This window comes from Hemicordylus capensis, chromosome 4 (assembly GCF_027244095.1).
Source record: "Hemicordylus capensis ecotype Gifberg chromosome 4, rHemCap1.1.pri, whole genome shotgun sequence".
In the NCBI taxonomy this organism is placed as follows: domain Eukaryota; kingdom Metazoa; phylum Chordata; class Lepidosauria; order Squamata; family Cordylidae; genus Hemicordylus; species Hemicordylus capensis.
This window is the reverse complement of record NC_069660.1, coordinates 209165891-209192365: the sequence shown is the minus strand read 5'-3', so window position 1 is coordinate 209192365 and position 26475 is coordinate 209165891. Positions and strand designations below refer to the sequence as shown.

Genomic DNA, 26475 nt, shown 5'->3' with positions numbered 1-26475 from the left:
ATCTTCCAAGAGCTGCAGTCATCTTCCTGCAGCCATCCTCCATGGCCTGATGAGTTGCTCTGCGCACCGCCAGTCTGCTTCTTCTAACAAAGAAACTTTTTGTCCTCCCAATGGCTCTCTAGTCCCACCTACTTGGTGTGCTGATTGGCTGAGCCCTGGAGTTCACCAGCCTGCTAGTCAGGACAGAGTTCACTTCCAGTTAACTCTTTAGGGGAGGGGTGGCTGATTACTACAACTTCTGTTCTGATGGATGGCATAAATTTAAAAATTTATTTAGTATAATTGTGTATCACCCTAAACTCATGTCTCTGGGCAGTTTACAACAATTAGTTATCTACCTTTTGACTTGTGAGGCCAAATTGGTGGTTCTCCCATCATGGATATAGCTGTGGTTCTCCAGCTCCAGTTGAACTACAATTCCCATCATCCTTTATGGTTGACCACTGTGGCTGGGGATGATGGTAATCCAACAGCTGGAGGGCCAGAGTTGTGCAGCCCTGGATTAGAGCAGGATCTATAAGTATAGCTCCTTGAGACAAACTGCCATAATCCCATTGGTTTTTCTGTTTTGTATTCTGGGAACCCTGGGGTTCCCCGCCTACAAGAATCACTAAGTTTTCCCCCTTGACAGCAGCAGACAAGCTGTTTTTCAATCTACCAATCAGCATGCAGTAGCAAGAATGTGGGAGGTGTTCAGTGACACACTGTCAATTCAAACAGAGCAGTAGCGAGGTCCACTGAGCTTGGCAGAGCCCCATGTAATCTCAGGGTGTGTTCAAGACATGCAAGGTGTAGGGCTCCTCGGCTGAAAGTCCTAGATGGAGAGGTTCCTCAAAGGCAGAAAGGTTCTAAACGTTTCAGTAGTTCTAAACCTTCAGTAGCTAGAGAGGTTTTGGGAGATAAAAATGAGAACATACTTGCTTCTAGCATAACACACAAGTTTGGGGCAGGGAGAGAGACAACAAATTTATCCTGACACACATGTGCCCCAGTAACATACTTGAAATTGAAGCAAGCTAATTTAAAAATAAAATAAGTGCTGTCTAGGAGTGTTCAGAACCGGCTCGAATAAATCTGGGTTCAATTCAAACCGGCCTGGTTTGAACTCGAACCAAACCAGCCTCAAAAAAGGCGGCTGGTCCAAGTTCGAACCAAACTGGGTCCGGTCTGATACAGACCGGTTTGACACAGTTCGGCAGACTATGCTTTTAAAGGGAAATCCGGTGAGGATTCCCATTTACCAAAAAAAAAAAAAAGAGTAATTCTGTCTTTAAAAGGGTTCTAAGGGCGGCAGCAGTAGGTAGGGCAAGAGGGTATCTTACTGGCAGCAGCAACTAATCAAAATCCCACTGGTGCTCTCCCCAACAGTCTACCCCACCTCCAGCGGGGTTTAGAATTACCATGGGCAATTTTGTATGTTGCTACAAGTCACTTAAATAAGGTTTTGCAGTGGCATGCAAAACAGCCTGATAAGGTATCTATGTGCAGAAGCGCACATACTTCTTATTGATTCCAAGTGTGGAGCTGACCTTTGCCGTGATTTTCTGTAATTGTCATCTGTTTGAGCTTGTGAATGTATCCGTCTTAAATTGTATCTGTCTTAAATTGAATTGTATTGGTTTGAGGTGCCATTGTTTTGTAGTCAACTTTGAACAGGCACATTTATGGTCCAAATAGAGATAAAGGTTTTGCTGTCGAGTCGGTGTCGATTTCTGGCAACCACAGAGCCATGGTAAAATACAGGAGGGGTTTACCATTGCCTCCTCCCGCGCACTATGAGATGATGCCTTTCAGCATCTTCCTATGTTGCTGCTGCTCGATATGTGTCTCCCCTCGTATGGGAAACATAGCAGCGGGGGTTCAAACCGACAACCTCTTGCTCAGCAAGTCTGTATTCTAAGGAATGAAAAGTAAGTTTGAGTACTTTAAATAAAAAAGTTATTAGCATTGGTCAACCAGTTTTTGAATGTACAGGCTTATTTCTCTGAGTCTTTGTCAGCCTAACAAACTTCTCAGAGTTGTTGAATAATGCTTAATTGGAGAATAATAGTAATTTAATAACTTGAGGATAAGTGGTTTAATTTGTTTGTAGTAGATCTCCTCAGTACTGAATCTGTGGACATTTTACTTGAATTTTCTCCTCCCTTTCTCGGTTCAGCATAGTAGGATATTAGTTATGAAGTAGTTACCAGAGTGATCTTGGGATAATAATGCAAACTAGTTACATCGTGTGAGTTAAAATTGTACTGACTTTGATCGATAGAAGTTCCAAGCTATATAGAACTCTTTAACTGGCAGAATGGCAAATTACATTACTCTCATTTTAAGTATTCTCTGTGTATTTACAATAGTAATAAACCTTGGAGAGAAATCAAGCTGAATTAGCTACCATTCCATGTTGCCTGAGACTGCATTGCCATAGCACACTGAGTGGCCATAGTAGGTGTGTGTGTGTGTGTGTGTGTGTGTGTGTGTGTGTGTGTGTGCCATGAATTGGCCCAAAGATGCAAACAACTGTGTAGAACAGCAACTTTAATTAGCCAGCCAGCTCATGGGCATGCTGCTTCCAGGTCTTGGTAAATTGGTTATTTAAAAAAAACCCAAAATTGAGGGTAGGGAGTGACAGAAAAACTAAGCAGCGAAGTTCAGCAAAGGGGTGCACATGACTGCCTTTTTAAAGAGATGGACGACTGTCGAAACACATGATCCTCCCTAACTCAGATGTAGATGTTAAGCGGAGCCGGAGCCAACTTATGGTGGAAAATTTAATGTGAGGGAAACATCCATAAAGCCTGCATTGTACTAAGGGGAGGCAGCAGCAGCCATCCTTTACTTTCCTGTAGCGGCTGATTCCTCTTTGCCCTTTTCTACATCTATTTATTTGTCCATCAAGTAGTCTCTTGCAGATCCTGCTGAGTTACATTTGTATCGTATTTTTTAAACAAGCAACTTGGAGTTAGTTTTAGTCTCTTCATTCTTACCTTTCTAATCCTGTTGCACTTGTCCCTTTTATTCCATGTTCAGAACTCCTTCTTGCAGGAAGATCAATCAGGACTCCTGACACTTTGAAGTCATTGTGTGTTTTGGGTTAGGCCTGTGGCACTGCGGAAGTTATTCTTGATGTGTAAAACAGCAGCATTGTGCCTCAGAGTAGTTGCAAATAAATGTCATTCTTCATGGTGTGTTTATGGGATCTGCCACCTGCACAGTGTGCTACCTGGAAACTTCTAGACTTAGAAAAAGTGGGATGAACAATTTTGAATACTATGTGGGCTGGATGTGCCTCTGGAAGATGACTACTCTGCAAGCAGCATGGATTGCAAGAATTCCTTAGAATCCGTTGTTAGCAGATGTTCCTGATGCTCCTTAAATATGATGTGAAGCAGTGGCCACACGGATATGTTTTCAGCTGACCTAGACGTGGCATTTGTCATGTGCCCCATCCTTATCTCCCTTCTCCTTGTGAGCTTTGCCCCTTGTAGCATCACATCTTCTCCTGCTTCACTTGGCTGTTTTCTTTGGATCTTCCCATAGTGTAGCCCTGGTGCCAGTTTGCATCTTGCTGACACTTTACCGTGTGACGTGTCCCTGTTGGAGCTGTAACATATTGCACTGATAAACATGTCTGGTATAGAGTAATGTTACACAGGGTAGAAATGCTTGGCATAAGGAAGGTGTTTCTATACCAGTGGGACAAGTTGTCATTCAGCATCTCCCTGTTGGGATATCCTCACAAAGTGCTATGTGTAAACTAATCCTAAAAACAGCAGATGTTCTGATTCCTCACTGCCACCTGAATATGCTGGGTTTGTCTGGTGGCATGGGATCATAACATCTGAGGCGCAGGCTGTGTATGCACAGCTGTGTAATGGAGTAGTTCTCTCCGACACCCTTGGGTTTTCTTAACTGCTCTGGATTTCAGTGGTTGCTCTGCTTTTAAGCCTGAATGATTTAGCTGGAGTACAGTATATTGGCAAATTCTCACGGGGTTTGAATTTCAGAGTTGATATTCAACCTTCTTAATTTTATTTGATGTATGATTTAACTTTGGTTACAGCTGCAATCCTAAGTGTACTTACTAGGAAGCAAATGGCATCAAACTCAATGGGACCTACAAACATAAAATCAAGCTGTAAATTAACCACAGGTTGTAAAAAGTAAGCCAAGAAGGGAATAGAAACATACAGGAGCTCCTGTGACTCATTAGAAAAATAGATAAATATGTTTTTTTTCCCTACTCCATTCAGGTCAGAAGCCCTTCCCCTGTCAAAAATGTGATGCCTTCTTTTCCACCAAATCTAACTGTGAACGCCACCTCTTACGCAAACACGGAGTTGCCAACTACTGTCTGAGAAGAAACGGGCTTATCCCCCAGTCTAAAGAAAGTGATGCTGGAGCTCATGATAGCACAGGTAGCTCTTTTAGGTTGTTCCAGAATGTAAGACCAAGTCATGTTCCTTTTGCTTTGTGCCCCTAGTTAAATGAATGAGGCTTTAGTTTTTATGGCAGCATGACCCCTGTGTTACAGTGCGGGTTGTGCCATTTTCTTAACAAGGGGAGGGCATTTCAAGTCCAGTGTGGGCAGGCAGGAGTGCTATGTGCTGAACCCTACCTATCCCCCTCCCCACCCCTGCATTTTGCTTCTCTCCAGATGGTTTTCTCTGGGTTGGGTTCCGAGATGAGAAGTAACTTTCTCCAGGAAAAATACTTGGAGGGTGCTTTTTGGAGGAGGGAGAAAGTAAAGATGTGGGAAGAGAGCTGGTCTTGTGGTAGCAAACATGAACTGTCATCTTTGCTAAGCAGGTTCTGTCCTAGTTTGCATTTGAATGGGTGACTAAATGCATGAGCACTGAAAGAGATTCCCCTTAGGGGATGGGGCCACTCTGGGAAGAGCACCTGCATGCTTGCATGCAAAAGGTTCCAAGTTCCTTCCTTGGCAACCTTAGAGAAGCCTCTGCCCGTCCATGTAGACAATACTGAGCTATATGGACCAATGGTCTGACTTGGTATAAGGCAGCTTCCTATGTTCCTATGACTGAGCATCCCCATGCCTGCCCATCTTGTACTTAACTTTCCCCTCCCATTTTAGAGGAAACGAGCATGGCCTACACTGTTGTATACTAGCTGTGTTGCCATAAAATTGACTTTGGTCCTGAGAAGGGTGTGTTTGGAGAGAAAAACAAACTGATAGCAACCAGGGTAGATGTTATATTCATAATTTTTTTTAACAGTCAAAGAAAAGTGTAGACTGTTAACTTTATAGCAAGAGAGTCTTGCTAGAACACTTGCTTTAAGAATCTATGCATTCTGTGTGCAATGAGGGCTAGTTTGTTACAATACACATACACTGCACAGGTTGTACCTGTGTCCCAGGAAATGTGTTGTGATCAGGTTTGACCCGTACTTTTTTGAATAGCTGAAAAATCAACAGAACTGAAATGCAATTAGGTAGGAATTTGATAGCTTCAAATATTAATTCCCAAATCTGAAAAGCTTAAAAAAATAGTTGTAAAAAGTCCATATTGATAAACTGCATGCTAAAATTGGTAAATTTGAAGTTTTATTAACTGCCTTTCTCTCGGTTGCTAAACGGCTGTGAATTTCACAGCAATTTGGAATCAAAAGTAATTGGCCTTTTAAAGCTGTTTGTAAATCAAATTTCTTTCATGTTTCCAAATTATCTTCTATTACCCTCATTTATTAATAGCCACTGATGTGCATGACTCATTCCAACCAGTTTTCCCCAGTCGTGCGGGATGAGTGGGTGGGAGATGGGACACTTATCTGCATGAAGACCTATCTCCAGATGGATGTCTCCAGGAGATGTTTCTGGTGATGTACTGAATCTGTAAATGGTCATTGTACTTTTCCTCTTTTTGCTACATCTGTCCTATGTTTGTTTGTTTGTACCGACTGATGATACTATGAAGTCAATGAGAGAGAACCTTTCAGGGTTAAGCTAGATTGTGTTTTAGGAAGTGTAGCATCTTTAATTACTCTTACACAATTGAGATTTACTACATGGTGAAATGAAATGGTGAACCCTGACTAAGACTCTGGGCAGCTTTGGACACTACAGAACTAGTGCTGATAATGTGCGAGATGCTATTGCATTCTTTGTTCTTGCTGCCCTGTGTCATATTTGAAAGGAGGCAGTTGTACATCATGGTGAGATACTTGAGTTCCATCTTGAACTCAAGCATCTTTCTGTGGCAAATTTGTGATTTCCCCCTAGTAATGGTATGCAGCGTGTATGAACATTAAATCCAATGTTCTTCTGAAAAGCATATGTGAATGAATAGTTTATTGTTTATTATTAAACTAGAAACAACCAATTATACAGCATTCAGATAAGAGATCTATCATACAGTAAAGGTAAAGTGTGCTGTCGAATTGATGTCGACTCCTGGCGACCACAGAGCCCTGTGGTTGTCTTTGGTAGAATACAGGAGGGGTTTACCATTGCCTCCTCTCGTATAGTATGAGATGATGTCTTTTAGCATCTTCCTATATTGCTGCTGCCTGATATAGTACCAGCGGGGATTCGAACCGGCAACCTTCTGCTTGTTAGTCAAGCATTTCCCCGCTGCGCCACTTAAGGTGACTTATCATACAGTACACCAACAGAATAAACATTTTATGGCGGACTCTAGGAAATCTTAACATCGGTCGCACAAAATTTAGCAGCCTTTTGAGCGATTGATTTCTTATCTGTAAGAAATGTGACATAAAATTTGTTGAAAAGCATACAAAATCCTCCAAGTTTCCTCTCACTTGTATACAATGTAGTACTGTATGTTGAAGAAGAGATAGAATCTAACAAGCTAGAAAACCTTGGAAGACCTGTCCTCCACAGAAACTCTGTGGGTGACCATATGAGGCTTGAAAGGAAATGTGTTACTAGGGACATGCTATCGCCCTCCTGACCAAAATGCTGACAGTGACTAGGAGTTGCAGAAGAAAATCAGGGAGGGGTTAAAGAGAGACAGAGATGTAATAATGGATTACTTTAATTACCTACACACAGACTGGGTAAACTCAGTCAGGTAATGACAAAGAGGCCACACTTCTAGATACGCTGAATAACTGTGCTAACAGTTGAATAAATGTCCTAACATTTGGTCATGGAACCAACCAGAGAGAAAGTGACCTTGGACTTAATCCTGAGTGGTGCCCAGGACCTGATGTGAGATGTCAGTTTTGTGGAACCTTTAGGGAACAGTGACCATTGTGTGATCAAATTTAGCATACATGCAAGGACAGCCAAGGAAGTCTAGCACAGACTACTTTTCTAAAATGAGGAGTTTGATTAAAAGAAAACTGAAAGGGAAAATGGGGAGAGTCACTTTGCTCCAGAATACAAGGAGTTTATTTAAAACCACAATACTAGAAGCCCAGTTAGAATGTATACCGGAAAGGTACACCAAGCTCAGGAGGATGCCAGCATGGCTGACAAGTAAAGTCAAGAAAGCTATAAAGGTGAAGAAGACTTCTTTCAGAAATTGGAAGCCCTGCCCAAATGGAGAACAGAAAGGAAAACACTCAAGCAGAAGAAACGCAAGGAGACAATAAAGGTAAAGTTGTGCTGTAGAGTCGGTGTCAACTCGTGGTGACCACAGAGCCATGTGGTTTTCTTTTGAGACAATAAGAATAAGGGATGCGAAAAGAGAGTGTGAGAGAGACATTTCGCTAAAAGCGTCAAAGGGAATATCAAAAACTACTTTAAATACATTGGAAGCAGGAAACCTGCCAGGGAGGCACTTGGACCACTAGGTGATGACGGAGTGAAAGGGATTATTAAGGAAGATACAGTGATTGCAGAGAAGCTAAACGAGTTATCGGCATCTGTCTTCACGGCAGAGGATACTGAACATATACCTGTGCTGGAACTGAACTTCTCAGAGATATAGGCTAAAGAACTGAGTCAGACAGAGGTGATGTGAGAAGACGTTCTAAACTATTAAAATATTTTAATAGTTTAGAAATATTAAATAAACATTTATATTTAATAAATATTAAAACTTAACAAATCACCAGGGCCAGATGCATCCACCCGAGAGTCCTAAGAACTCAAATTACTGAGCTCCTTGAAAAAATATATAACTTATGCCTACAACCAGGGTCTGTACCGGGGGACTGGAAAGCCAGTGTAACACCAGCTTTCAAAAAAGGATCCAGGCGATATCCGGGAAATTAAAGGCCAGTTAGCCTAACGTCTGTGACGGGCAAATTGATGGAAAGCATTCTCAAGGATAAAATTGTTAAACATATAGAAGAGGCCTTGCTGAAGGAGACCCAGCATGTTCTGCAAGGGCAAGCCTTGCCTCACTAACCTTTTGGAGTTCTTTGAGAGTGTCAACAGGCATGTGGATAAAGGTGATCCAGTTGACATAGTGTACTTGAGCTTTCAAAAAGCTTTTGACAAAGTTCCTCATCAAATACTTTGAAGAAAACTTAGCAGTCATGGGATAAGGGGACAGGTTCATATGTGGATTGGTAACTGGTTGAAGAACAGGAAACAGAGGGTAGGAATAAATCGACGGTTCTCTAAATTGAGCGAAGTAAGAAGTGGGGTCCCCCAGGAATCTGTACTGGGACCAGTGTTTTTTAATGTGGTTAAAAAGCACAATGGCATATGTGGTTCAATGAAAGCAAGTGTAAAGTGATGCATATTGGGGCAAAAAACCCCAACTTCACATATACACTGATGGAGTCTGAGCTGTTGCTGACTGACCAGGATCTTGGGATCGTGGTGGACAGCTCATTGTAAGTGTTGACTCAATGTGCAGCAGCTGTGAAAAAAGGCCAGTTCCATGCTAGGGATCGTTAGGAAGGGGATTGAAAATAAAAATGCTAATATAATAATACCCTTATACAAAACAATGGTGCAGCCACATTTGGAGTACTGCATACAGCTCTGTTCACCATATCTCCAAAAAGATGACATAGAACTAGAAAAGGTACACAAGAGGGCAACCAAGGTGATCAGGGGCCTAGAGCACCTTCCTTATGAGGCAAGACTATAACACATGGGGCTTTTTAATTTAGAAAAAAGACTGAGGGGAGACATTATAGAGGTCTCTAAAATCATGTGGAGAAAGTTGACAGGGATTAATGCTTCTCCCTATTTCATAACACTAGAACCAGGGGTCATCCCATGAAACTGATTGCCAAGAAATTTAGGACTGACAAAAGGAAGTACTTTTTCACACAATGTATATTTAGCCTATGGAATTCTCTGCCACAAGATGTGGTGAAAGCTAATGGCCTGGATGGCTTTAAGATAAATTCATGAAATTCAGGTCTATCAATGGTTAATAGTCTGAGAGTTATATTATGGGCCATCTCCAGCTCAGAGGCTAGATGCTTCTAAATCCCAGTTGCAGGAGAGAGGGCTTGCGTTCGTCTCTTGCCTGTGCTTCTCAGAGGCATCTGGTGGGCTACTGTATGAAACAGGATGCTGAAATAGGCTTTGGGCCTGATCCAGCAGGGCTTTTGAGCAAGCCAGGTGCCATTTTTAGGTGATAATCTACCAGTTCAACTACTTGCAGCTACCACTTCACAACAGTATCTGAAGGATGAGAACCTAAAAGTTTGTTTGTATGTCTTTTCAGTTCACCTAGAGGAACTTGTACTTTTGTATAGCTTGTTTCTTAAGTACAGTGCTAGATAGGCTGCAGTTGTTAAATTGTTGTGTAGAGGGACAGTTTCTGGCTACTGAAAGGCAAACGTAGCAAATACCTCTTGGTCATAGTTATCCCAAAAAATGGAATTTAAATATGTGCCTAACCCTGTGACATGAATGAAGCAAAGCGTTTTTGCTTTCTAACTTATTTTAGTTTAATAAAACATTTTATTCATACATTCTATACATGCCATCTATTTTCTTTTTTCTTTTCAAAATTAAAAATTGATTTATATCTTCGAGCTGTTTAAAATTACTGAACAAGTGGGTTAAAATCTACTTGATATTAACATGGAAAGAAGAAGAAAATGTATTATCACTTCAAGGAATCTATATTGCAAAACATACTATTAGAGAAGCCTTGAGTATTTTTCTTGTCTTGATCTACAAAGCTTTCATTTGGAAGAATGCAAACTTACTAAAGTGTTCCACCTAGTGGAAGCTGTTTGAGATTGGAACAGAAAATTGCAAGTAACTATTCTGCCAAAGAAAACCACATGGCTCTGTGGTTGCCAGGAGTTGACACCGACGTGACAAGACAACTTTACTTTAAAAGTATGCTAGAACCTGGAGCACTTCTTATCTATCATTTTGTATGGGCCAGTAGGGCATGATGCAAGGATCCTGCAGAACTCATGAGGCTAGAACCTACAAAGAATAAAATGGAAGACTGTTGTAGCTCTGAAGAGGAACTGCCTCTCTTGTTCTGGATACCTCTGGGTTGACCAAGTTTTCTCAGTGCTGCTTTCTTTGTATATTATTGGCCTCCTTGGTCGTGTGTGGCTTACCCATTTGATATTGGGATTTTAGTGATCAGATGTAGCCAGTGCTGTAGTGCTGCGGGGACGCAATCCTGGTACTTTTTTCCCCTTCCAGGGTCTCAGCAGGGACGCCTAGCCCTCTTGCCTTCTATACGGAAACAATATTCTGCTCTTGCTATTCAAACAGTTGGTTACATAATTCAGTATCTGACTACCACTGATTTTATTAACGTTCTTCCTGTCTCCTGTTACAAGGAGTATTCTCCACCCTTTGTGGTAGACCATCCAGGCTGTCCTTCTGGGTGAAGATCACATGAAACCACCCTTGGCTTCTTGTAACAGAACCGCCAAAATCATTGCATCTATCTCAGTGTGTGTGTGTGTGTGTGTGTGTGTGTGGCTGAAAGTGGGTGTGGCTATGGGGGCTGCCATGGAGAGAGCCTGCATTCTGAATTTGTGACTGCACCACTGGATGTAGCACTCAGAGTCCTTTTATCTTTGTTAGCTTTAGACGAGGGCTATACAACCTTGCCCCTCCAGCTGTTTTTGGATTGCAGTTCCCTCATCCCTAGCTGTAATGGCCAAAAGTCAGGGATGATGATGGTGGTGATGATTTATTGAATTTATATACTGCCTAGTATAAAAATCTCAGTGATGGGAGCTAAAGGCCAACATCTGCAGGAGGACCAAAGTTGTGCAGCCCTGCTCTTATACCTTTAGTGTTGGTTGACTTGAAAGAATGAAAAGGAGGCCTTGAGGGATCCCACAAGAATAGGCACTTACAATTGAAGGCCTTGGAAACTGGTATGCATGTGTTACATAATGGGCTGTTATGCAAATGATTTATTCCTTTATCTTGCACATTCATATGCATGCATTTCAGTTAGATCTGCTTTTTGTACTCCACCCAGTTGGACTTGAAGGTTTTAAGAAGTGAGCTGAATTCCTGTCTCTGCCCCACCCCTGGAAGAGTTTCTCCTTTAGCCATGACAAGAATGTACAGTTCAAACTTTGCTTGTAAGTCTGCAGTACTTTCACAAAAACCAGAAACATTTCACTACTTAATCTTTTTTTTTAAAGTGCATACGTTTTTGGTGCCCATTGGTGCTTAGATGATACGTTTATAGAGACAGCATTGCAATCGTTATGTATTTGTGAAGTCTCACTAATAGATGAGACAGGCATCTGGTGGGCCACTGTGTGAAACAGGATGCTGGACTAGATAGGCCTTGGGTCTGATCCAGCAGGGCTGTTCTTATGTTCTTATGAAGATGGGCTTTTGCAAAAATAGGCGTGATTTTGTATCACTGCTCAAGTTTTCGATTCGATGTCAATAAAATACATGCTGAGTGGCACAAGGTTACTTAGGCAGGTATCTACCAGACCAGGGAATCTGTCTGCAGATTTGTGTCAGCATCAGTTCTTACTTAGCAACCCTACAATAAGCCTGAAGAACATATACTGCAATATGTACGTGGACATGGAAAAATACCTTAAATTCCTACGCTTGGGTAGCAAATGTGTATTTAATATCCTGCTCTTCCTGCAGTGATCTGAAACCAGCTGAAACCTCACAACAACCCTGTGGGGCAAGTTATACTTGGAGAGAATGATCTGCACAAGGCTAATATTTTAGCATTACAGCTGGTTGGAGATAGCCAAACCCCAAACTCTAGCCTCTGTAGCCTTTTGGCTCTAGAGTCCCCCCCCCCCCCCCCGACTATGACAGGTAAAATGTGGCTGTACTTCAGGGAGGTAGGGGTGGAGGAGCTGCATGTTGTATCTGTGTGGTTTAAGCTGCTTAACTGTCTAGGCTATAAATGTTGATCGAGAGGAATTTATAAGGGGAACTGGGAAGTTGCTGTGGTAGTACAAAAATTGAGAAGCCCTTGCAAATACTGTCCTCCAAAAAACAACTCTAAATGCATGGTTTAAGGCAGGATCTAGGTTTTCTAAGAGCAAAGATAGATTTCAAAACTCTTGCACAGTTGATCGGTTTTGTGTATCTCTAATATGCTATATTAGGAGGACTGTTTTTTCTGTGAAGGAAAGGTTAGAATAATGTTTTCTTCCTACTGGAAACAATTAAGGTTTCTTTTGTCAATCAATCTTGAATTGGTTGGCTTCCAAATTGAAAATCCTCTTATGGACATCATTGCCCTCCTTTCTGTACTGTGGGCTCCTGAGCTGCTAATACCAGTTTTTAGGCTGTAGCCTCCTTGGTGGTGCAGAATATCATATAGGTGTGAAGTGCAAGGAATGTTTGCAATGAAGAATAATTCTATATTTTAAATCAACTCTGTTCTCTTGTTCTCTGTCCCCTTTGTGCCTGTGGATCAGCTTTCTTTTTGTTCAGTGAAATGAAACATAACTGGAAACATTGCCTATTCTTACACCAAGATAGGTGTTGGTGCAGTAGAAGGTTTTTTTAAACCTTGTCTGTATTCCCCTCCCCCACCCCTTTTTTTTGAGCTTATACAAATGTGGCATAAAACACAAGAGGTTTAGAAATCTGGAGGGGGTTCTCCGTCATCTCTGTGCATATGGGGTCTGCATTTGCGCGGCTCCAACACTTTGAGATGAGGTGAGGTGAGGTAAGGCCGTTGTTTCAGGCGTTGGATTATGGGGGCACCAGCAGGAGGGCAAGAGGCCTCCTCTCCCGCCATTGGAGCAGCTCTTTGAGACTGATCTGATCCTTCCTTTGCAAGGCATGCCTTGCCTCGCACGCTTCTTGCAAAGCTTATAAGAAAGATGAGGAGAGAAGCGGCTGCTGGCGACCTTCCCTCTTCCCTCCATCACTTTAAAAGTTTGCAGGGGTCAGTTTTGAAAGGGGGCAGGACTCCACCAGGAGCATGGGCCAAGGCAGCATTTGGTGCCGCCCACCCCCAGCACCATAATATTTTCAGCCTCCCTGGCTCTAATTGACCTTAATATTTCTAAAATCATAGCATCTTATGATGTGTTTTGAGGTTCTCATTTACAAGTGTGTGTGTGTGTGTGTGTGTGTGTGTGTGTGTGTGTGTGTGTGTGTATGTATATGAGAGAGAGAGAGAGAGAGAGAGAGAAAAGAACTCAACATTAATTTAATCAGAGTTTTTCCAAAACCCTATAATTACTAAGCTTTCATGAATTCAAGGCTTAAGATGTTTGGTCTGCAGGTTTGTTGGCCTTTCAAGCGTTGGTAAAGTATAGAAGGTCTTTTCAAGCGCTTATATGCAAACTAAACATGAAAGCTGGTCATGGTCACTGTAACACATACAGGGTTAATGCCTTCTTCTGGTACCAAAGCACCACCCCTGATAAAATAGTTGCCCTGTTCCAGTAGGAGGGCATGTGCACAGAAAGGGGTGCTGCCAGCTTATTCACCCAGGCAAAATTTCTGATCCTGCCAATCACCTGCTCAAGAGGAAGATGGAATGAAAGCCCACACACACATCAGGATCCAACCCTTTGCTTCTCCCTGACAGTTTATCATTAGCATTGAATGCGCACTTGCACGCAGCTGAGGCTCCTGAATCAGTTGCCTAGTGGAAATGTGTGTCCTGGCCACCTTTTTCTGTGTACATTTCATCTGTTTGGTCAGGGACAGTGGGTTCATAAACAGGAGGACAAACAATTTGTGTTTTTATATTTTAGGTGTCATTACTTTGTCTAGTCAAGTTCTGTGCCCTTTTTCTTTTTGTACCAAGTCTCCACTAATTGTATTTATAAAATAGATACATCACTATGCTTAGCAAGAAAAATCTACATGAATCTTGGTCATGTCCAGAAAATAGCTTGTGGAAATGTTCCTGTGTTTCATGTTGGCTTTGTTTTAACTGTGAAAGCCCTCATATCAATGAATAGATTTGGTCAAAAATCCCAATGCATACATAGTATTATGTGTTTGCCTTCCTTCTCCCAATTCACCCATGTAACAGCAGCATCATGGCATTGCATGGAATCTACTCCATGGCTGCAATAGATTGTCACATGATTCTTGCCACTTTTCACTGTACCACTGCAGAACTGTGGAAAAGCAAGGTTTGCAGTAGCAAGCTACTGCACAATAGCTTGCCACGTGAAACAGAAAAGATGCTAAGCAGTACTATTTCAGCAGTTCCATGCTGCTATTTATGCATGTGTGAATTGGGTCCAGGGGCGTTGGATCAAGGATGGTTATGTATCATTTGCATGAAGATTTTGTCTATACGTGCCCTCTTGTCCCTCTGTTATCCTCCTGTCCTGAGTACTGGATCCTTACAAATATATGTGGGTAATGTTGAGAGGTATTAGAAGTGATGCTAAAGAGGCTTCTAAATTACTTGCACAAGTTACAGATTGTGAAGGAGTTTTATTTATTCCCGCCCCCCCTGCAGACAGTCAGTCGGATCTGGAGAACACAAGTGCAGGAAGTGAAGCACTAGATTTGACCTCTGGTGAGAGAGGCCACCCAGAGGAGGTAAATGAACTTCTAGAGCAGGAGTACAGCCCCAAAGAAGAAGAGGAGGAGAAGGTTGATTCATCCCAAGGAGAGGAAGATGCGCAAGGGAAAATAAGTGAAGATGAAGGAGGACCGGAAGAAGACTCTGTCAGCAACAGAAGCCTTGACCTCAATTTTGCTAGCAAGCTGATGGATTTCAAGCTGGCCGAGAGTGACCAGAGCACAGGCAGTGGCACTCAGACTGAAAAGAAACATACCTGTGACACTTGTGGGAAATCCTTCAAGTTTGCTGGCACATTGGGTCGGCACAAAAAGGCTCATGTGCACGAAGATAGGAAGGATGAAAAGAGCAGTGAGGATGAAAGCAAAAATGTTCAGGATACAGCCCAGGTCCCTCTTGCTCAGGATCCCTCTCTTGAGCAGGAAGAGTCTACAAAGGACATCAAAGTAGCAGAGTCTCCCACAGATGGCGAGGCAACAGGAAAGGAGAACGAGGAGAGTGAAAGCATCTCTGAGGGGGAGAGCACAGAAAGAAAATCGTCTGAGAAGAGTGATGACGACAGGAAGCCAAAAGCTAATGGTGGGACTAAGAATGAATCCAAGGCAGACAAAAGGAAGAAAGTCTGTACAGTGTGCAACAAGCGCTTTTGGTCTCTACAAGACTTGACAAGGCACATGAGATCCCATACAGGTAAGAGGAAGTCACTAGGCTTTATCTATAAGTAGTACAACTTAGGCGTGTAGTTGGCAAAGGAAGGAAAGATCTTGGGGAATCTGTCTAGTGATACTTTGGGTGCAGACAGAAGTTTCTGTGGTCCTAGGCATTTTGAAATATTCAGATCAATGTGAAATGGATTGGAAAGAGAGGGCAGCAATATTGAAAACATGCAAGGAAATCACTAGAGGGTACTCTAGTCCAGAGATGAAAGTTTGGGCGGTATATAAATGTGATAGATAGATAGATACTTTTGTGGGAAACGTTGTCCAAACAAAGCAATGTTTTATGCTTTGGAATCCAATAAAACACACTTGCAGCTTGTTGTGTAGCTCTTTGTTTCATATCTAGGTATCTCTTTATTGATATGTCCAAGTATCCTCTGATTGATAGAGGGTCACCACCATGTGAAGCTTTCTGCATATTTAATAAATTCAATAGAAAAATCCATTCAGATCCTCTTTGATCCACTAATGGCCTTAAAAAGTGGTGCTTTTATGACTTTGGAAAGTCAGCACTGAACTGATTTCCCCTTTTAAATTGTGCTCCTGCAGAATTCGATCTGATTGAGATGGAACTGGGGTAGCACTGAGGGGGGCAAAATATCAGGGGAGGGCCTTCTTAAGATTCGGAAGCCCCACCTCGTAAGTACAGGGGTTTCCCAACCTGTGGTACCCAGGTAGTGTTGGACTGTAACTGGCATAATCCCTAGCCACAAAGGCCGTTGTGGTTGGCGTCGATGGGAGTTTCAGTCCAACAGCATTTGGGGACCTAAGGTTGGGAGCCCTGCCTCAGGTTAGTGTCTGTGCTGCACTTGCACAAAGGCCCCTGGGCACAGTTGCACCAGCTGGTGCCTAAGGGTTTCTGCCTTGGAGGCAGCTGTGCACCCACCTGCCCACAGTGGAGTTCCTCTGAGGTGCATGTCCTTACCTTACTGGATATGATTCCAAGCAGCTACAAATGGACCTGAGGGAAGGGGAGGGTATTTTTTTAAGCTGCTCTGAGCCTATGATAGGGGGTGGTGCTGGTTCAGTCTAAACTCAAAAAAAGTGATCATGACTGAATTCGAGAGCATAATGAGAAATGAGAGAATTATTCAGACAACTCTCAATATACACAGTAGAAAAGATAGAATTGTGACAGGAAACACTTTTAAGAGGCATTTAAAACAGAGTGACTTGTCAGAGAGCAAGTTGCGCTATAATTTATTTCCATCCATAAGTCCATAGAGCAGCTGTATGCGTTTACTTGTATCTATGAATCCTGGTACCAGGGTTGTCTTTCAGTTAAACAGTTTGCATGGATGTCTCATTCTGTTGAAAACATTTGCACCCATGGCTGCTATGTTGAAAGTGAACATGGAGTTGCAAGCTTCTGCGGCACAGCTGGCCCAAAAATGATGCTTGTACCTAGCTGCATATTATGTAAGCATATACCTAAAACATCTACTGGTGCTTCAAGCAAGCTGTTGTTTGGATGAAATTGCACATCCCCCTGCCAGATGCTGCTGCTATTACTATGGATATCTAAATATTACTCTTCAACCAAAGTTCACAAAGTGGTTTACATAGAAAATAAATAATACATAAATAAAACAGTCCCCTGTCCCCAAAGTGCTCACAATCTAAAAAGAAACATAAGGCAGATACCAGCAAGACCCACTGGAGGGATGCTGTTCTGGGGCTGGATAGGGCTAGTTGCTCTCATAAGAACATAAGAACAGCCCTGCTGGATCATGCCCAAGGCCCATCTAGTCCAGCATCCTATTTCACACAGTGGCCCACCAGATGCTTCTGGGGAGCCCACTGGCAAGAGGTATGTGCATGTCCTCTCTCCTGTTGTTGCTCCCCTGCAACCGGTATTGAGAAGCATTGTGCCTCTGAGGCTGGAGGTGTCCCACAGTCACCAGAGTAGTAGCCATTGATAGATCTGTCCACCATGAATTTGTCTAAGCCCCTTTTATAGCCTTCCAAGATGGTGGCCATCACCACATCCTATGGTAAATAATTCCATAGATTAATTGTGCGCTGTGTGAGAAAGTACTTCCTCTTGTTGGTCCTAAATTTCCCGACCTTCACTTTCATAGGGTTGACCCATGGTTCTAGTGTTGTGAGAGAGGGGGAAATTTTCTCTGTCCACTCTCTCCACTCCAATCATAATTTTATTTCCCCCTACTAAATATAAGAGAATCACCACTTTAAAAAGTGTCTCTTTGCTCAGTTAGCATACAACAATACGATAACATTGAGTAAGTTGTGAAAGGGAGACTTTATATGGTTGAATAAAAAGAACAGAGAAATCAGTGGTGCAATCATGATTATCCTCCAGGTGCTAGATCAGAATTAAGGCCTCTGCATAGTTGGAAGTGTCCTTGTATAGATCATACTCAGCTGAGGGGTTCTTGGACTGTCTTCAGCCTTTTAAAATCTGGGCTCCACCTTTTGTGCAACATTTCTTTCTTTTTCCCCTCCTGTATAAAAAGGACATTTCTAAGCAAGTTGACTTTGATTCATTTTCAGCACATACAAGTATTTGTTTGCCGCTAGGAAACTGAAAAGGAAGTGCTGATTCATGAGCAGCTTGGCTGTTTTTCACATTTCTATTTCTGTACCATGTCAACTGGAAAATCCCCCCCCCCCTTTTTTTTTTGAGGAGATGATTGAGGCTGCAAAGGGGAAAACTGCTTTGTCATTGCTGCTACATTTCATAAGACTTGACTAACCTTTTTCTGAGAAAAGCACACTAGCTTAAAGGTGAAGTACGAACACGTGTTAAACAAATTGTGTTGCAAGCAGCATGTCAATCTAATTGTGAGCTAATTATTCTTAAGAGCATCTGTCTGTTTGCAAAACTGAAGCCAGCTCTGTGCTGTTTAGGTAATGTCAGGGTTTAGGGCAGGATTGCTGTTGTTTGGACTACAACTCATTGTTGCCCAACAGCTGAAGAACCAAAGTTGTGCAGCCCCAATTTAGGATTATGAATGAGGTATGGAACATAACATACAGATCTGTTGAAAAATAACCATGGGTTTTTGTTTTTTTTTGAGTACTCAAAGAATCGGGTAAATTGCAGATGTGGGGACTAGGGGAAGGAGGTAAATGCACGCTTCAGTCCTTGAAATGCCCATAGCCATTGGCTGCAAGCGTGCATTGAAATGCACCCTCCCCTAGTCATTGGCTTAGCTGTGGAATTGTTAATGAAATGTGTTCGGTCATTCTAATTTAACTTTTTAAAATTAAAAGAGTTGTTGCCACAGAAAAACAGATGGGCGCTTAAACCCACTCCCAGCAGTAGTAAATAGGAGCAAGTACTTTGTGTGGATCAAAAGTTAGTGTGTGGGGGCGGGAGGGGGAGGTTACGTGTGAATAGCCTAATGTATAGGAGTTGTATGTGATAGTATGACTGGGGTCAAGGGTTATGTCAGAGAATGGGAACAGAAAAAGTGAAACACAACAGTGAATCTGTAAAGCTGCACAAGTTTCTACTTTATTGTAATCATGCCCACTGTCGAGTCTCAAGAAGCTTGGAGTATGGACAAGTGTTTCATATTAAACTGCAAGCATTTTTGTGGGTATCTTAATAACAGCGGACACAGCATGATTCAGCCAAAATTAAACACATTTAAGTACCATCACTCCTTTAAAAAAGTGTACCTAAACCCATGAATGCAGGTCACGCTGAAAATAGTGAATTGGGGTGTGATAACTGTTAGAGTGACAACAATGTAGACCGCCCTGAGCCTTTGGGAAGGGCGGTATAAAAGTTTTAAAAATAAGTAAGTATTCTCTCTCTCTCTCTCTCTCTCTCTCTCTCTCTGTAAGTATATATCTATACAAACTCTTAGCCTTAATTCATATGCTGTTGTCACTCGAACGCTCTTTCTCAACAGTGTGTGAATTAATCCACAATATTTTTGCCTGCAGGCTGCAATTGCTTCTGATGAGCAGTACTGAAGATCAGTGTTCTCTCTAATTTTTTTCATCTGTGTGCGGAATGAGTTTTGTTCTGTGAGGCAGTATCAAGGCAGTGTTTGCATGCATGCATTCAGAGTGGGGCCTTCCTAATTCATCTGAGCAGGATCTAAAATTTACTGGGTGGACATCAAAAAACTTGCAAGTGCATGCACATGCCTTAGAGGGAACACTGCTGAAGATCAAGAACTCTCTGCTCTTGCATGACCTTTAGAAGACAATACTTTACACCTATATGTTTTGTTCCAGGATTAACCGTTTCATTTTGTGCTAGTCTTTTACATCCTTGATTATCTTCAAAATCACTGTAGGTTTCACAATAATTAGTCCAAAGTCAGACAACACTTGGCAAATCCACATAAGTTCTTGATATACATGAGCAGCCATTATATATCCTGCTTCAGTAGATGAAAGCGCTACAAATATTTGTTTTCTACTGGACCAGTAGATACAGCCTTTTCCATATTGAAATAGATACCCACTAATAGGTTCTAACCTTAAACCCATTTGCATCCCACCCACTAAAAAAGCCTTTCCTCCCCCTGCTATGTTTCTCCCAATGGGACTGACTTCTGCCTTGCCTAAAGGCAATTTTTACTGCAGGTGACCAGCTCTTTACACTCTGCAATAAGCCAATGTCTTAAGTCTCAGAGCTTGTTAGTGCTATATAAAATTGTACATAAACCTTTGCCTTTCTTATGTGTGTTGTTGCTCTTTAAAGGTAAAGTGTGCCGTCAAGCTCCTTAGTTTCTTAAAATTGCTAGAGGGAATCCCACCTCCACCCACCTCCTGCCCATGGCTGTCTTTTGGAATTTCCTTCCCTGACTTGAATCCCAGCATGCAGCTTCTAAGGGCACAGGCCACCATTAGACCATCTGATATCTAGGGATACTTTTTTACAAGTCTGATTTCAATACAGAATATCCTCAGCACACAATTTGACTGACAAGCTTCCTTGAGAGGCAAGGAGATTGTGCACTCTCAGTCAAAATGCTTTGGGATGTACTGTGTACCATGATACACTCTCTACTCCTGAACACTGTTTTGAGTGTTTGCCTTCCTTTTTTGGCTTTTTGTCCTGCTCTACTTCCCCCAACCCCACACCACACCACTTTCACAAGTGACATAAAACACCATTCTTCATGACATGCATGCCTTCTTTAAACTTGCAAATATGTTAATCCTTGTAGATGTGACTGTTTAATTCAAGTGATCTAATGGAACTTTGTTTGGTGCACACATTATTGGTCGCCAGTGAAAGATGTGAATGTTCATCCTGGAAGCATAGTGTCTACTGCAGTAGCAAAGGTGAAGGTACAACTAATATTTTCATTCTTAACAGCTGAATATATGCAGTGCAGGTTGTCCTGTCATTGTGGATACTGCAAATTCAAAAAACACCAGTTTAAGTGTGCCTTGTGAAAATATTCTAAATTGTACATTTGCATTGTGTTGTGGCATGATTTATATTCCTTGCCTTCTGTCAGCTTCCACTAAATAGACTTTTGTATACAGGGCCTCTAATTCCACTCGCAAAGAAAACCCAAAGAGGAGGGAGAGGGAATGTTTAACCTTTGTGTTTACTTTTATCCTAGGGGAGCGACCTTACAAGTGTCAAACCTGTGAACGGACCTTTACACTGAAGCATAGCTTGGTTCGCCACCAGCGTATCCACCAGAAGGTAAAGAATGCGAGGAACCACGGGAAGGAGAGTGACAGGGAGGACACCCGCTCAAGAGGTGACGAAGACAGCGAAAATGAGTCTCTCCATAGCAGCACCAACCCTGTTTCAGAAAATGAGTGTGACTCGCTTGTAGGGCTTGGTAGCCATTCCCCAGTCACTAGAAGCCGGAAAGAGAACCTTGCCAATGCTGCAAAGGATTTTGTTTGCAAGGAGGACAGGCCTGGTGTGAGAACAGCTGGCCTTTGTCTTGCCGAGTCCAGCAAGAACGCACAGAAGCAAACCACAAAAGATCAGGAGTCTCGAGGGAACAGTGATCCTGAGAGCCCGTCAGGCTTCATTCAGGACTTGCTGGGGATACACAACAAAAAATCTTCCATGAGTCACATTCTTGCCTCTGCAGAGAGTGCACCTCAGCTTTTGGAAGTTGAGTGACCGCTATGGCATCGGCCACACCCCAGCAAACAGACAGAGAATAAAGTTGACAGAGCAAACCTTTTTTGGATGCTGAGTCAATCTGCAGTTGTGATGCAGGAGTGGGTGCGGGGAGAGAGTGAGAATGGCAGTCTGGATTCAGTGCCATAAGCCTTTCAGTATAAATAATGCAAGAGACTACAGTTATATACTGATTTGAGTGCCTTACTACTTTATTAGGTCTTTTGGTATCGTAGAATTTTTTAAAAACAAAACAGATGATTTTTTAAATATATATATTTTAATGAAATTATTTGGAGAGGACCTTTTTCATTTAAGCATTAATGTTACCTTTTTGTATTGGGGCGTGTGAGCTTGTTGTATATTTGTGATAGCCGCTTTTGTGTGTTTTCCAAGCTGGAAAGAAGGGGTCAGCAGGGCAAGGAAGCCCTTGGAAACTACAGCCAATAACTGGAAGAAGATTTTTAAGACATCCCCAAGAAGAATCTAGGATAAGGTGTTGATTTATTGGTTTTTCTTTTCCTTCATTAGACTCTTGTATTTGCCACATGGGGGAGAGTTGATCCAGTTGCAGGTATTAAAGTGGTTGATAAAGGTTCTCAAAGTTAGTTCAAGCCAAAACCAGGAAAAACAAAAATTTCAACCTCCATATATGCTTTTCTGTTTTCTTCCCCCTCGCCTGCGTTAGAAGTGATGATGATCTAGCTACTGTCATTTTTGTAAAAGGCTCTTTCTGGCTTATTGTGAACTTAAAACATTCAGAAAGAGTTGCATAGTGACTTAAAAAACCTATGGAAATTATGCACCCACTGTTATAAATATATATATGTATGTATGTTTGGTTTGTGCTTCAATATATTATTATTATTTTAATATTTTATAAATTTTGTCTGTTTGCTAATCTCTGCGTTCAGCAGAAAACCAATGGGCAATATTTGTCCACGGAGATCTATGACGCAGCTTGGATTGCCTGCTTAAATATTTCTGACCTAATCTCTCTCTGATTCTCCCCATTGGGTTTGCAGCTCTTCTACTGTATTGACATGGAACTCTCTTCCTGACTAGAGAATCAAATAGGTCTTGTTAATGTGACCAATCTGGGTAGACTGAATCTTAGTGTGTGTTGGGTGGGAAGAGAGTAGGGTCACACGGGAAGTCATGTGAAAGATCTACATATGTACAGACTGTACGCACGATAGAGGACCCCACAAAAAGTAGGGTCCCTGATTGTGCATATAGTTTGTGTATACATAGGGTTTGTTCACTTGACCACATGAAGGCAGGGTTTGCCACTGCCATCCTGTCCCCTTCCTCCTGTGCATTCAGTACATCCAGTTGGGTCACATGGTCAGGTTTTGGAAATGCACAGGGGTCAGTCATCTCAGTTATGACAGCTCATTGTAGGACAGTGACAGGGGAAAGGATGGAGTGAATTAACAGCAGACTAACAGGAAAAGTGAGGAGAAGGCCCTCCAAATGCATGTGGAAGACACTGCAAATGCTATGAAGTGTATATTTGAAATGGCAATAGTTTTTGTGTTTATTTTTGTTAACATTAATGAGCAAGATATTCAGTCTTCCAGCTAAAAGATGGAAAAGAAAAATAAATGTTAAAGCCTTAACTGATCTTGCTACCGTAATGTGCTTTAAAGCAAGAAAAGAAATACTACTGGCAATAAAATTACAGATAACTATTAGACATGTCAGATTGACAAAATAAACTTCCCAAGGTTTCTGAGGTTGATGCTTAGACTCTGGTGTGTTCTTCTTAAAGTTTAACCAAGTTGGGATTGGACTGTGTATCCTGTTGCTGGCAACAGGAGTCACTGCAGATTACCATCATTAGGACTGTGATCCACAGACAATTTGAGCTGGGGTGCTGTGGTGCAAGCTTTGTTTCACCCTGATGCTAAGCCCTATTGATTTTTTTGGTGAGGAGGAGCCATTAATATAAGTGGAATTGCCTTCTACCTAAATGTGTTTAAGATGGCTGTGTTGTTACATTCCTGTATCTGCCTTTAAAGACACCAGCGCAAAATTGGATTAAAAAGCAGCTGAAGATGTGAATCTTTTATCACTGCTAGAAAGGTCAGGTGCTAGTTTAAGACACGGATGATATGAACATCTTCTGCATATGTATTTACTTATATTTGACCTTTCTACCATAATTAAGGTTCATGTCTTACGTAATGTGGCCAAATTCTATACCCTCATCTTTAAGATGGAAGTAGAGGGAGGTAACGCTGGAATTGTCCCACAACCTCATTGGCTACAGTGCAAAGCCCAATACTCGACACTGCCCATTCTCCTTGACTCGAATGGAACCTTCTGAAGTGTGGTGGGCAGCACAACGGAGTTGAACAAAAACCATGTATATGTGGTGCTGCTCCACTAGATCACAGCCATCACTGGCAGTAGGGCTTAAGCCAGTTGACATCCTTGTTCATACTGATTTGGTGGATCAGGCATATATAGTCAAGTACAGCAGCTGTGGGTTTTGTAGAGTGCTCAGTTAGTGTCTTATCCTTCCCTCTCAAAGGCAAAGGCACAATGTCTCTGAAGCCTCACTGGGCTGTTCCTTCATTTCGGGGGCCCTTTGTTCACATCCTTCCTTGTTCTCAGGCTCAATACCTCAAGAGACACTCCTGTGCAAGCATTAAATTAAAACCATTAAAACGAATGGGACTTGCATAGGAAAAAATATCACATCCTGTAGGCGCCTTCAAATTGGGAAGTATTGGATATTATACCAATCCACTCAATATCCACTGCTTCCTGGGTTGTCAAGTCAGTCTGCACGGGAAGAAGGGGGAAATCATTCTGGAGTGATATTTCATATGAACGGTGGAAGAGGGTGAGATATAGTTGGTTTTTATTGAGGATGGTAAGAACCAGTTTTGAAAGCAGATTAATACAAAATCAGTACCAATGATTCCTTTTTTTAAAAAAAATCTTTCTGTTAAGCGAGTCTTTTTATCAAAGCCAGTTCACACATCCCTTACTTTTTTAAATTGTTATAGAATTATATTATTATAATAATAATTATTATTATTTGGGGGGTATTTTTGTTCTTGGGATTTTTTTATTTTTATTTTTTGCAACTCTCCACACTAAATGATGCAATACTGTGGGGGAGAAGCCATTAACTAAGCCAGGACGGTCAAGCCTGCCTCCTCCCCTCGACTGTCTGGGGCACTCCACAGACATATGTTGTGGCCTGCCAGGGCCCTAATAATCTCCCTAGCAGGTCACAGTACATGACTTATGTGCTACATATAGTTGGTAGAGGGGAGACGCAGGTTTGACAAGCCTGAACTAAACTTTATGCTGCAGGAATAATGTAGCAAATAATTTCCCAGCACCCTGCCGGGACATCTGCTAGCAATAATCACTATTGATTTAAAGCTTTATTTAGCCTTTATCTATATCCTAGTAGATTATAAAATCTTGCCACATTTTATTGATGTTTTTATTAGCTGCATTTGATGGAGAAAGAAAAACCCTTGTCTGTCCCCCCCCCCCTTGTTGCTTGCCTTCCCTCCTCACATTCACAACCCCCTTTCTATTAAACTGTGAAATTTATAACGTGTTTAAACGATGGGTGAATCTTAGGCTTAGTTTTGCATGTTCAGCTAATTTGTCTCTCTGCATCTCTCTGTGTTTAATCCCCCCCCCCCTTCTCAGGGCTTTAAAAAGACAGACTTATTTTTCTGAAATTCTCTTGTTGGATTTGCAATGGAGCTAATGTTGAGAATACAATCACTACAATAAGCACTTGACTGTGAAAGCATAAAACAAGAAAGGAAACAGATTAAAAATAGAGCTGATGTTTGCAGCTATAATGAAACAGCTGATCTGGAGCTAGCTCTGTTAGCATAATTACAGCTTCCAAACGATTCAGAATTGGTTGTTTCTTCCATCACCCCATAGAGGACTCTGGAGTATCTCCATGTCCAGTGATGAGCCTGTGTGTTGCTACCCCTGTATTGGTTGGATTATAAAACTGTGGTGTGCGGGGGAAGGGGAGACTGAGGATGGAGCCAGCACTGCACTAGATCCTCAAGCCCCTCAAAGTAATTATGGAGGCAGAAAGGGATGGAAGTGAAATAAGGACATTGCACTCCCATGATGTAATAGATCCTTGCCTCCATTTCTTTCAGCCGCATATAATGCCGTAATGGTTTTGAGGAGCCAAAGTATCCATTGCAGGTCCTCTCCTTTTACCCTCCCTGGGCTGTAATACAAGTGTTGCCAGAGCTGGGGGAGCGGGGACTGTATGTCTTTTCTCCACTCTTTTTCTACTCAAGAAGGAAGTTGAATCCTAAAACTTTCAGCCCATGCAAGGAAACAATTAGTGTGTATAATTCATATATGTATGTGTTTTTTTTCTAAAGGGAACTTTAAAACTGCTGCTACAAGTTGTGTACAAAACTGGTTTATGCCACATGAACAGAGAATCACATATTTTGTTTGGGTACTTCTATTCCTCTTATTCAGTCGTACGTTACTTCCAAATTCAAAATGATGAAAATAATGCTGTTCTGTATCAATCTACGCAATAAAATGTTATATTTAAAAAAAACCAAGTTGCACAACTGACATCACTCTTTTTGTTGGTGTGTTGAGTCTGTCTTTCTGTCTGTCTCTTTCTCTAAAGCATACCTGTTGCTAATCCCATGTGTGGCAGGGAGAGAGGAAAGTGCTGGTGCTGGTGGACAGGCTTGCAGGTGAAGCAGGAAACAAAATAGCGGTGGGGGGTGAGGCAAGAAAATGGTGGTGGGGAGAAAATGGGCGGGGGAAGAAA

At 41.9% G+C, this 26475-nt stretch overlaps 1 protein-coding gene across 20 annotated transcripts in view; it reads left to right on the top strand.

The window, feature by feature from the left end:
- The window catches only part of RREB1 (ras responsive element binding protein 1), a 170213-nt gene extending 143956 nt beyond the window's left edge, over nucleotides 1-26257 (top strand). For 18 of the 20 annotated variants that reach the window (XM_053244255.1, XM_053244259.1, XM_053244252.1 and 15 more), the window contains 3 exons: nucleotides 4248-4412; nucleotides 14805-15560; nucleotides 21151-26257. In XM_053244255.1, coding sequence (XP_053100230.1) covers nucleotides 4248-4412; nucleotides 14805-15560; nucleotides 21151-21671 — 1442 coding nt within the window. In that variant the 3' untranslated portion in view covers nucleotides 21672-26257. The remainder of the gene's footprint in view (nucleotides 1-4247; nucleotides 4413-14804; nucleotides 15561-21150) is intronic. The other 2 variants (XM_053244267.1, XM_053244266.1) reach the window with 1 other exon arrangement.
- Nucleotides 26258-26475: the final 218 nt, after the last annotated feature.